The 12,163-nt window shown below is 41.8% G+C and overlaps 1 protein-coding gene across 1 annotated transcript in view; it reads right to left on the bottom strand.

Annotated features, from left to right (window-relative positions):
* Positions 1-7,124, bottom strand: part of LOC111226504 (glutamate receptor 3) — a 78,242-nt gene extending 71,118 nt beyond the window's left edge. Inside the window, exons 1-2 of the mRNA XM_022751690.1 lie at positions 7,046-7,124; positions 6,402-6,560 (exon numbers count right to left, since the gene is read on the bottom strand). Of these exons, the coding sequence (XP_022607411.1) occupies positions 6,402-6,560; positions 7,046-7,124 (238 nt within the window). The remainder of the gene's footprint in view (positions 1-6,401; positions 6,561-7,045) is intronic.
* Positions 7,125-12,163: the final 5,039 nt, after the last annotated feature.

Raw genomic sequence — 12,163 nt, 5'->3', positions numbered from 1 at the left:
AATATCGTCAGGTTGCCATGACAGTCCATCTATACTCATTTCACCTCCAATCCCTCTTCTCACTTGCAATTCATCACATTTGCCCCAGAAAATTGAGCAGATAGATGAAGGAAATCAATGGGAAATTCAAAGACCCTAACATCCCCACAGTGTGTCTGAGCACAGCACAAAAGACTGACTGGATAGAGAAATGTTTAAAAGTAGCAATGTAAGTCCACGATGTCAGTTACTGATCTCACCGACACTATGTGCCTTTTTTTTTTTTATATTCCATAGCTGCTGAAATGGCCAAATGCCCAGTGTTTGTAAAAGATATATGGAGATTTGAAGGAACCACAGCAGCCAGGGAGGAAAGCTGTTGTTTTATCAAACAACATCTGCCAGCGTCATTGATTCCAAGACAAATAACACTCCGACAGCAACACTTCTCCTCAGGTTGGGTTTAAGAGGATCTTTTGATATTCTGATTAAAAATTCATTGTGTTGAATCTGCCTTGGAGTGTGTTCTCTGTTTTCTATTCTGAATCTCATTACAGCTTCAGATATGTGCCTGAATTAAAAATAAAAATAAAAATAAAAAAATACAGTGGACGGCATCTCATGGCCAGAAAATTAGGTCAAAACAATGTTCCCTTTGGAGGTTTGGCCTTTGGAGTGTTTCCAGCATTTTATGTGTTTGAAGTATGAGAATGCTTTAACCTCATGTGACCACAACAAACAGTACCAGTCACTGCAATCATTCCAGCAAGACTTCAAGAAAATTGTATAAAATGTAGTATGTCATCAGCATTAAATTTCAGCAAGTGTGTTTCTGTAATGTTGTAGCAATTACTATAACACTTGTAGTAACAATTAATAAGAGTTTTATGGAAATTTTTTACTATGTAGTTGTAGTGTTCCCAAAAAAGTTATGATAATAATTCTGCCAGACATTTTCAAACCTCAGTCAGATCATAAAATGTGACAAATGCTCCACCCGTTCTCTGCCTCATCCTCTGCTATCTGAACTGTGCTGTCAGTCACCCTGCTTCTGCTGTTGTCCTGCTCCCTTCTCAGAGACCTTGCAGCTCCCACAGCATGTAACCTCATCCAGAGCCGTTACTGTACCACTCATCTGACTGAGACCCATATCCAGCCACCTCAGCAGGCCTCTGAGACCGCCTGTCCTGCTGGCCTACAAATCACACCATTATGTTACTGTACTGCGGCTCATGTTTCTCGGAGAGACTTGTGCGCAGTCATGATGCTTATCACATAAACTTGACACATGTTTATTTTTTTCACATAAATCCCAGCCGGCGTATCTTTCCAAAGTTGTATTTTCTAAAATTGTATTAGTTTTTTTTTTTTTTTTTGCACAAACAGACGCAGGATGTACAAGTAATATTTTTACTGTGACCTTTACTTTGGTTGAACGATGGAGTGGATCAAGGAAGAACAAAACAGTGAGATTTACTCAGTAACAAATTCAAAAGGGGAGACAAGATGTGCCCGTCAATGCATATGTGCCTGCACACGCCCACTGTGTCTGTGTGTGTGGCTCTGTGCATATGTGCGCACACATGCGTACATATGAACATGCCTGAGCATCCATAAACAAACCTCCATCTGTGCCTCAAACACAGCTGGACTGCGATGGCATGTCCCGGTACGACCCCCGTAGCCTGAAGATGTCTCTCTCTCCAACACGCACAGAAACACAAACACACTCATACATACGCATACTCTCTAAGATAAGCAACATCTAAAGCATTCTTTAATCAAATTCCTTTTCCTTGTGCTTTCTCTTACTGCAGCCTCCATCTCTGTCCTCCCACCACTCAGTTTCCCCCTCGCTTTCCCAGCTTCCCCCTGCCACGTTTCCCCGGTCACACCTTTCAAGCTGAGTTACAGCCTGCAAGGAGAAGAAGTGTGGCACCACTACAATCACCTGAGGAGCTTCTCTCGACCATAGCCTGTCTCTGTCAGGCCATGTGCTGCAAAAACATGTCTCCCTGTCTCTTTGTTTACCATCCATTCACACACAACCAATGCCAACAACAGCCCCAAAAGCTATACACGACAATACATGCAAGGATGGGGTAAGGGCTTTTACATCTGGGCCTCACAACATATGCCATTTGCCACATGTGCTCAGTCATAGTGTGGGCCGCCAGTGTAAAGAGACTGTTGGTGTTTCTGGGCAACATGTGCAGAGCTAGCACCGCCTGGGTGGGCGTAAAGGTCAGTGAAGAAGATGCTTTTAAGGATGTGCTGTGTCTAGACAAAAAATTGACTGTGCTAGTGAGTCTTTATGATAACCTTGAGCAATGATGTTGATGTCCCACGTCCATGTAAAAAAACAAGCATCAGCTGGATTTTCTGCTACATTAATGCTACCGTCTGAATTCCCTCCACACATGTTTTGGTCATGATACTGAAGTCACAACAACATTGCTCACATATTATCACCAAAGATCATCCTGCATTATGTGCAAAACCACATCCAGCCAAAGTGCAGCACATAAATAATGTGCCATAATCCATTTTTCTGACGATGCTAATACTATAGTAAGAACTGCTAGCATCACATAAATGAACTGCTATTCACTTGGAGCCAGGTTAAAAGAATATTTCACCATTTTTTGGAGATACATTTATTTTCTTTCTTTTAGTATGTAGCTAGAGCTAGCAGCAGAGCTAGCTTAGCTAGCTCAGCTAAGTCTTACTGTCAAAATACACCTACCAGCACCTTAAAGGCTCAATAATTAACACACTATACTTTCTTTGTTTAATCTGTAAAAACAACAATATGCTATTCCAAGTTGTTAGCCTATTGGACAGATATGAGAGTGGTATCAATCTTCTGATCTAAGCCTTGGCAGGAAAATGAATAAGCATGTTTCCCCAGATGTCAGACTATTTCTTTAACCTCATCTTCCCTCCATTAAAAAAAAAAAAGTCATAATGCACCTCTCAGTCACTGCTTTTCTCTCTTGTCCCTCTGATCTTTCTTGCCTTTCGAGCAAACAAATGCAATCACAGTGACTCTTGTTTTATCCTGCATTCTTTTTTCCATGCTCTTGGGGCGAGGCAGTGTTGGTATGCAGTTTTGGTATACAGTAGCTAACAGCGATGGGAAGGTGAACGGCACAGCCAAAGAAGCATCTGCTACTGCCAGGCTTTAAGGACCTGGAGGATTCAATAAAAGAGGGGTAGGCACATGTAAAAAGGCTGGCAGAGGGGACACAGACCATTAGCTTAATGACAGAATGAGGAATGAGGATCAGGGAGATGAGATTCAAAAGCCAAGCATTGCAAAATTTGCCTTTAACAGGAATCAAGGCAAGTAATCTAATAAATAGTGTGGCACAGAGAAGGCAGAGGGGGGCTTGATGGTTTTTTTTTTCTTTTTGCCTCAGGTAAAGGAAGAAGAAGAGGAAGGGTAAACAGGAGAGAAAAGGATGGCGGTATCATTAAGTTGCCTGGCCGTGACCATCAGGAACATTAATGCTGTCTGCTCTGCTTTCTTCAGACTGGTACCCTTTGCTTTGAACTACTCCTCTGTGAGCATACCTGACTCCTAGCTTCCACAGCTATTATGGACCCTGCACTGGTAATTACACATTTCACAATTTCTGATGTCACTTCAAAGCAACAACAGTCTTGCCACGAAAGCACATACCATGCCTCTGCAGTACAAAGCCAAGCCTTAAGGATTACTGAAGCCACACATTGTTTTGCTGCCGGTCACTAATTCAATTAATATCATAAGGCTTTAAACTGACTTGAAAGAAATTGTTCTGACACAAGACTGTGCCTTCATTATACCTAAGGATTTCCATATTTTGTTTCTCAAAAGAGAAAAATAAACTCCAGCAAGTTTAATTTGAATTACTGTATGCACATCCTATTGTTCCTCTCCCTCTGTTATGTTACTTTTAAAGGATGTACAGCAAATGAGGGGGAGTGATCTACATGATGAGTCAGAGTAGACGGCTTTGGCACTCTCTCTCCCTCTCTCTCTCTCTCTCTCTCTCTCTCTCTCTCCCTCTGAGTAAAGAGAGAAAACACACTAAAGCAAAATAACATCAGCTGCAAGAAAAGAGTTGTCCGAACAAAACAAAACAAAACAAAAATAAATAAATAAATAAATAAAAAAAGTCGTCATTTCAACCACTCTGCAAGGCCTAAAGCAGCCAGATCTCATCTTTGTCAAAGCAATGAAGCTTAACTCAAAATAGATTTACTCCCCGAACCCGCATAAACGCCACTTTTATAAAACCTTGTTTCAGATTGTTCGATCATAAAGTAGATGTGAGCTATGTGTGCGAAGGTCTGAGTCATCCACATGGGGCCGTTGATGACAAAGGGAATTTGAATGTCCACTAAATAACTATGACAGCCCGCAGTACAAACAACAGCGCTGACAAATGTAAAACTTAGAACACAGGAGGTCTTCACTCACTACAGGCAAAGCCTCAAAGGCCTGGAAGTCAGCAGATAAGTGATATTTAATAACCGTCATCTCTATTTTGTTCACTACATTTGTCGAGACAATCTGAGGTGCTTGTGGACTGTTGTGAGCTCAGCATGAGCTGTCTGAGGTTTGCGAGCTCAGCTTGACAAGAGTCTCAGGGCACTATCTTGAAAAAACACACTTCGTATGTTTCACAAATCAGATTCTAAAGAGTACCGCAACTGAGACTGTTTTAAGAACAGAGCACTCTGAGTGTGTTAAGTATAAAACTTTGCTCTGTATAATGGAGCTGGCTTAACACTCAGCGAGGAGTAGAAATTTCAAGCTGAGCACATTATTAATAGGCACATCAAAGCGAAAGAGATGCTCTCACCATTTCTCAACATTTTAATGACATTTGACAATCACCCTCTTAATTTTGCATCACTAACAATACATGTCTTTTAAGCATTGGTTTCTTTGCATCATTAAAGGTTCATAGCTTTTCTGTATCTGAAGTTCAAGGCAGTCCTGAGACGGTGCTCTGATGGAGATGCTAAGACGTGGCAGCGAGAAACGGGGCCATGGCTCCCACAGGAACCCCTTCCTCTCACTAAAGCTCTGTCTGCCCCTGAATTTAATTAGATTTTGATATCAAGCCTTTTTCTCCTATGCTTCCCTTCCTCTTCAACATGCGTGAAATTGCACAGCACTATCTATTATTTATTCTCTCTCATTTGCTTATTGTTTCTTATGGATGCCTTCGTTAGGGCACTTGCAGCTCTGCTTCTTGTGATATGACGCTCTGCTTCATCTCCCTCCCTGTTCAGACCCACCTCCTCTGCAGGTCTGAGCCCAACTCATTTGCTGGCATTGGTTGGGGAGCTATGGATTTTTTTTCCCCCCCTTTCACCCAATGACAGCACGGTGAGGTGCTATGAGGGCTGGGTGCTAATGAGCTGACTCTGCAATGCTGGGGGAGATGCTCTGTAACACAGGGGGAGTCAGAGGACGGAGCAGGCGGGGATGCTCTGGCACATGGAGAGTCAGAGGGGCCATTATGACCGTGCCACACAGGGGTTAGACGGACTGAACCGCACCGGTCACACAGAGCTGTGTGTCTCCAAAGTCAGCCATTCAGCCAAACTGAAGCCATCATTTAAAATGACACCACAAAATGGCATTCTCGACTCCATTTCTTCCCTTTTCGCCCACTCTGTTTCTGCTGATTTCAACAAACTGCTGCCAAAGGGGTGCGTACAGAGAGGAAGTTATCTGTTGGACCAGCTACAAATCAAAATGGCTCTGTGCACCAGTTGCACCATGGGATGTCCATACCTACATAGATTACCCATAAAAAAAAAAAAAGGGGGAAAAAAAAAAAAAAAACCCAAGGTACCATTTTATATTCATTGATATTTCTTCTTGAATCATTCATGTGATGAAAATTAAAGATGATGATAAAACACTTAACGCCTCCATCCAATTTCTTTCCATACTAAAAAATACAAACTCCTCCAGCACTGAGTCCTTGACACAGGGTTTGTGTAATTGGCTGCATTCTCTCCTCAAGGCCGGCATGTATGTTGCCAGGGGAACTTTTTTTTTTCATTGTGGAATTCATGTATTTGTAAAATATCACCTGTCAAGCTCAACACAGGCAAAATATACGTTGTCCGCTGTGGTTTAAAAAAAAAAAAAAAAACCAAAAAACCCAAGAATACTATGTAAAATGAACTGCAACACTGTGTACATTAGAGACACTCTGTGTTTGTAAATGTTTCTGTAATCCCCACTGAGACTTCATGAACCAAAGGGAAGTGAGATGAACTTGACTGCTTCCCCTGGATTGAGCCATAGCCTCCATAAGCTCCATATGAGTCCGACATAAATAATTCTGCTCTTTCTGCGTGGACAAGAAGTGGTGAGAATCTGGACATGGCTGAAATGGAAGCACACTTACACGCATGGGTGACTGAAAAGCTGTTGGACGACTCGAGGTTGTCGACATTGTAGTTGAGGTGGAAAGGCTTTTCAGTGGTGTTTTGGTTGGTGTTGTAGAGTTGGACAGCGAACCTGAACGCGCTGTGCTCCTGCACCGTGGAACGCATGAACAGTCCCCCTTAAAGACAAAAAAAAACAAAAAAAAACAAGATCAGACAACGCTTTCACTCATATCTGTGTGTTTTAGTCCAGGGTCAGCTCTGGACACTATTTTATTCAGCTAGGGGGAACTCCATACATCCCATAGTGATACAAAGCAGGTTCATTTTCATGTGAAAGAATAACTCCCATGCATTTCTGACCAGTGCGCCTAACTCTTCAGACCAAGCTGACCGTCTCCCCGCTTCCTTATTACACACTCCACTTATTTTCAGACAGTGATCACAATGACACCGTGTACGCCAGATGTAGCTTTAGTCTAGTTTTCAACAATCAGCGGCTTTAAGCTCGCAGCACACGTAAAATCAAGTTAGTCTCTATCATTGCGCAGAGCTCCGCGCTCCGTACACATCTTTCCGGTCTAAAAATTGCAATGTTGCAGTTGATCTATCCACATGCGAACCACAATCCGCAGCCCTTTCTAAACACAGCAGAAACACTTACCGATATTAATCTGATTGGGAAATCCTGCGAATGATCTGTCAAAGAGCCACAGTAGAAACAAAACCACGCGTTGTGCCATTTTCTTCGACCTATCTGTTCAACTCCTTAAAAGGCTCTGTGTAAGCAAATTCATATGTTCTGGATGGAAGCCGGGCGCGATGGAAATCCAGAGGAGAGATGATGGTCGCTCACAGTGCACCAATTAGGTTCATTGAGGTGCAGCCCAGCTGCAGAGCATTTTTTGCAACTAAGGGAGAGAGACAGGGGGAGAGAGAGAGTGAGAGGGAGAGAAACAGGGAGAGAGAGAGTGAGGGGGGGAGAGAGAGGAAGAGGAAGAGAGAGAGAGACAGAGAGAGAGAGAGAGAGAGAGAGAGAGAGAGAGAGAGAAAGAGAAAGGAGGGGTGGGCTGGTGGAGGGAAGAAGGAGCTGATCTGAACTCCGATTGGAGGCGTCGCTGCGCGGGCCAGTGTTGGTCAAACTTGATCTGACGTTAAATTAAAAAGCGTAAAAAGCGTCAGCCCGCTAGATTACGGCAGCTCGGAATATGCGCGGGACTTGTCAATATTAGCCCACTGCTGGCCGAATCAATCGAAACACTGCAGTCTCAGGTGGCCAGTGATTCTGAATAGCCTGGCCACTTCCAGCTGCGGCAGCTGCTGCAAATCCCGAGGATCAGCGGAGCCGCTGCGTTTGCACCATTTGAGGTGAACACAGTGAACTGCAGTTATTTCCCACAGTGGGGACACGAGTGAAAAGTTTGTGTCCATGTTGGGTCCCTTTCACTCATTTCGCGCGGCTGAGAAAACAACAGTGACATTTTAAGGTTAGCAAGAGGCACAGCAGCAAGAGATGGAAAGCTGAAAAGACATCATGCCTGGATACCCACACCCACTCATACACGTATGATATGCTGGCAGAGGGAAACAGGGACTCAGAGTCAACAGAACTGTCTATGGTCCTGAAAATGATCATGGAAACAACTTAACATTGGCGCAGTGTATTTTCTATCTAGGCTACATCTCTGGAAATTTTAACATATAAAACACATAAGAAACACATTTAGGCTTTTTATTTTTGGGAGGTTTATTGATTAAAGCAATAAACTGACTGATGTCAATAAAATCAGCATCTCATTTTATTTACTTAAAGTTTGCCTCAGTCTCTAATGAAACATCTATCATTCCAGTGATTCTGCCTAAGAGAGAACAATTAAGGGATTACTGGCCCATTTATCACCCTCAGCAAAGCCTTTGAAAATGGAGTTTTTAATTGCATTGCAAATGGCTGAGGCTTCGGCTATTGATACTGCAATGCACTGAGTTGCCTTTAACATAGCAAAGACTGTTTTTTTTTTTTAGCATGTGCAGTGACACTTTGAAACCCAATTTAGGAAAAAAATTGGAATAACTGGTAACCACTGTGAATTAGCCAGTGGTAAGAATCATTAGCAAATACACAACACATAAATTAATATGGAGCAGTGTTTGCCTGTGCATATGTCTAAGTGAACAGATTAGGACGTCACACTCAAAATCTGAGAAGTGACCTACTGTGTTAAAGATTTACGATGATGAGCTGGATCATTTTTCATATTTATATTCCAATAATATCAATATAACTGGGATCATGTGTTTGAAGGTGTGCTGTTAATCATTCGCGTCAATCAAGTAATAATGTGTTATGACCTAGTCATCAGAGAGGGAGATTTCCTCTCCAAACCGGGTCAAAGTTGATAACTGTTCCCACAACTCACTGGGCCTCTGGGGATGAATCTGGAGTGACATCACATTGATCCCCTGGTCTCCGCCGCCTCTGTGTCAAAGTCGTAGGATGCCGGTTGCGTGACCTTAATGGCTGAAGTCATAATGACCAATGCCAAACTGCTGACCTGCTGACTCCTCTGGTCTGCCCATTGCCGCAAACTCGCATCACATCATACCTGAATGTGAGACGTTGATGGTTATTTTAGTGGAAACAAGAGGCTATACCTGCTATGTTGGTTCGCTAAAAGGTTGTATAAAATAATTAACTGTAAGAATAACAAAGGAGCCATTTAATTGCTCATTTACACTGCATGTTGGTTCTCAGTGTGAACTGAGCTAATCGTGCATCATTTCAAACAATCCCCATAAAGAAAAAACATTATTCGCTACAAGGGGAGCCCAAATAGTTGAGATAAGACATTGATATAATTGATATTAAATGGTGATGTTTGTGCTGCATTATTTGCAATTAGGACATTTGTGGCCATGCTGCATTATCCTCTAGGCTCAACCTCTGCTGGAATTCAATTATGTCAGGAGTGTAAAAATTCACAGATATGATCTATGTGAAAACAAATAATTATATGATATGCCTTTTTGGATTTGAAAACACTCACAGGAGTGTTACTCGAGCAGGCGAAATGAAAGGCCTGAAAAATAGATGAAAAGATGTTGCCTTTTATCTCATGATGATGATGATGATTCACAGGCTATAGCTCAGAGCAGTGCGAGCCTCACCAGCAAGAATTATTCATTTGCTCCCTGCCTTCCCCTCCTAACACAACAGGATGAGATCTTCATCTTTGCCTCTTTGAGGATATGTGAGCAAATAAGTTAGAGACCGTAACATTTATTTAAAAAAATGACATTGTCTGTCTCTATGGGAATCCAGGGACAAGGGGTGTACTTACTTCTACATCTGATTTGCTGATGATGACTGAATAATCCTTCTGTTGTCCTGAAAAAAACTTTTCTCATGATCAAACTCAAGAACAGTCTTGTTGTGATCATGTGATGAAAACGTGACGTTTCTATTGTCAGCCGTGTTTCCCAACCTTTACCTGTGAATATATCCAGACTGACACTGACTTTTTGAGGCTCATACAATATTCATATTATATTTTAAATAAGGATCCATTCGGTTATTGAAGAATTTTGACCATGGTATGTTCTGAGCTGGACATGTTGCACTTGAAAAATAATCTTGTTGCTGAAATGGCACCACAGTTTCTAATTTTTGGCATTTATATGGCCGCCGATACCAATATATGAGCAATAAGCTAATGCTGGCCTACTCATCGGCTCTAGATGTGACCCTTTAAAGTGAAAGAACGAATGACCTATCAAATATTTTGGGTGTTAACATGAACATGAGGGCGACACTGTGGTAACAACATAACCACAGCGTTCATGGCTCGAAGCTTGTGTCGAATGTCATACCCCACTCCCCATGTTTCCCTTCTCTCCCTCTCTCTTTCTACACTGCGACTGTCAAAGAAAAGCAAAACTCCAAAAGATAAATATATGAAAAATAACAACCACGCATCATCTTTTCTTTCTCAGACTGTTTGAGTTGAAGGATTTTCAGTGGTTGAAAGAAGTCAAAAAAAATCCAGTGTTTCAGAAGAAAAAAAAAAAAAAACTGGTGAACTATTGTATAAAATAGAAATGACTTTGTGTAACAACCATATTTGCTTTTGACCCATCGTTTTACTCAAGCGATCAGTGTGTAAAACACATGCACATCTTTCCAAAAGTACAAAAACTTTATAGTGACTGCTCAACTTCTTGATACCTCTGGACCAGACAAAGAGCCAATATTGAGCTCAAAATGTTCCATTTTATCTACATGTAATGAAGTTAAAAATAAATAAATAAATAAGGGAAGTGTTGTGAGTCCTTAGGGAGCATGTTATTGGCTAAACTTAGCACTGGCAAGTGGTGCAGAGTTAAAATGCTCACCAAGCACTGCTGTGCTCAGGTTCAATTAATCGTTTCAATGTTTCCAGTTCTATAAAACCCATTTGGCAGTGTTTCTTGTAGCTGCACTGGTGACTCCTACTGGCTGGTCAGGGAGTCTGTGAGGAGTTGGGTTAAGATCTGCAGGAGGTTCTTTGAACCTCTGCGTGTGCTACACCCTCCTAGTGGAGTTCCTCGCTATCAGGTGAAAAGAAGCAGCTGGTGACTCCATGTGTATCGGAGGAAGCATACGGCTATCTACACCCTCCCCAGGTGAACAGTGGGAGTTAGCACAGCCGGTTCTGTGGTACATAGGGATTTGGCCTTTATCAATGGGATAAAAAGGGATGGAACATGCCAAAAAGAAAACCAATAAGAAAAAGGAACATAACAGATAACACTGTTAGAGCTGGCTGCGGCTGCAAAAAAAAGTTTCTGTCATGTAAGTAGGCAGTTTTGGTGATTATGATGTGAATTAATTATTTCATGATTGCAAGAAAACAAAATGTGTTATGTAGAAATAAGACAATAATTCTTCTGTGCTAAAGAGAAAACAACATGAATATAACCGGCTGGTCCCTCCTGCCCATGTCATACTGTTGCGACAAGACCAAAACTTGCTCAGTGTGACACATCTGCTCAAACTCAGGCTCAGCATCCAGTGACTTGCTGATACAGAACCAGGTGTTTGGATAAATTCTTATATCTGCCGCAGATTACCTTAGAGCTTTAATCTAATGAGTTGCAATGCACCAAGGCCGTGTGCTTTAAATCGACGATGATGACTCCAATTTAGCAAGACTCATTCTCTGCTAAACTTTTGTGCATATCGGAGAAAATTGCTTTTCATGATTTAAACACTTACCAGCCAGAAAATTCAATATATTTTCTGGCTTGTAATGTATGATCGCGACTGGTCACATATGACTTTTTCCATTTTACCATTTGGTGCACTGCCTCACATCAGTCGCACCTTGCCGAGGAACTAAATTCAGTAATCATAGAAATGGCTTCCCCTGGTGAAAGACACATAATGAGAGGGGGTGAATTAGTATTGTAGGGAAGATGCAGTTAAATAAGCATTATGCAGCTCAAATTCAATGATATTTGAAGAGCCATTCCAAGAGCCCATCAGTCTTGGCCAGATGTTGGAGGCTGATAAGAGACTCTGCTCTCAAGGAGCTCTTCTTTATTCTGTCAGTGCCTCTTCCCATGAAAGAGACTGTGGAAAGGCAACGGCCTAAGGAGATAGAGAAGCACTTGCCATTGTGGCAGAGTCACACAGATGTAAAGAAACAACAAATCTAGCTGAATAAAACATTTTGTGCAAACACCGAACAATGTGAAATCACATTTGGTTAACAAAGTGTAAAAAAAAAAAAAAAATTTCCAATGG

This window comes from Seriola dumerili, unplaced genomic scaffold (assembly GCF_002260705.1).
Source record: "Seriola dumerili isolate Sdu_G_001 unplaced genomic scaffold, Sdu_1.0 BDQW01000161.1, whole genome shotgun sequence".
In the NCBI taxonomy this organism is placed as follows: domain Eukaryota; kingdom Metazoa; phylum Chordata; class Actinopteri; order Carangiformes; family Carangidae; genus Seriola; species Seriola dumerili.
This window is presented reverse-complemented; position numbering and strand designations above follow the sequence as displayed.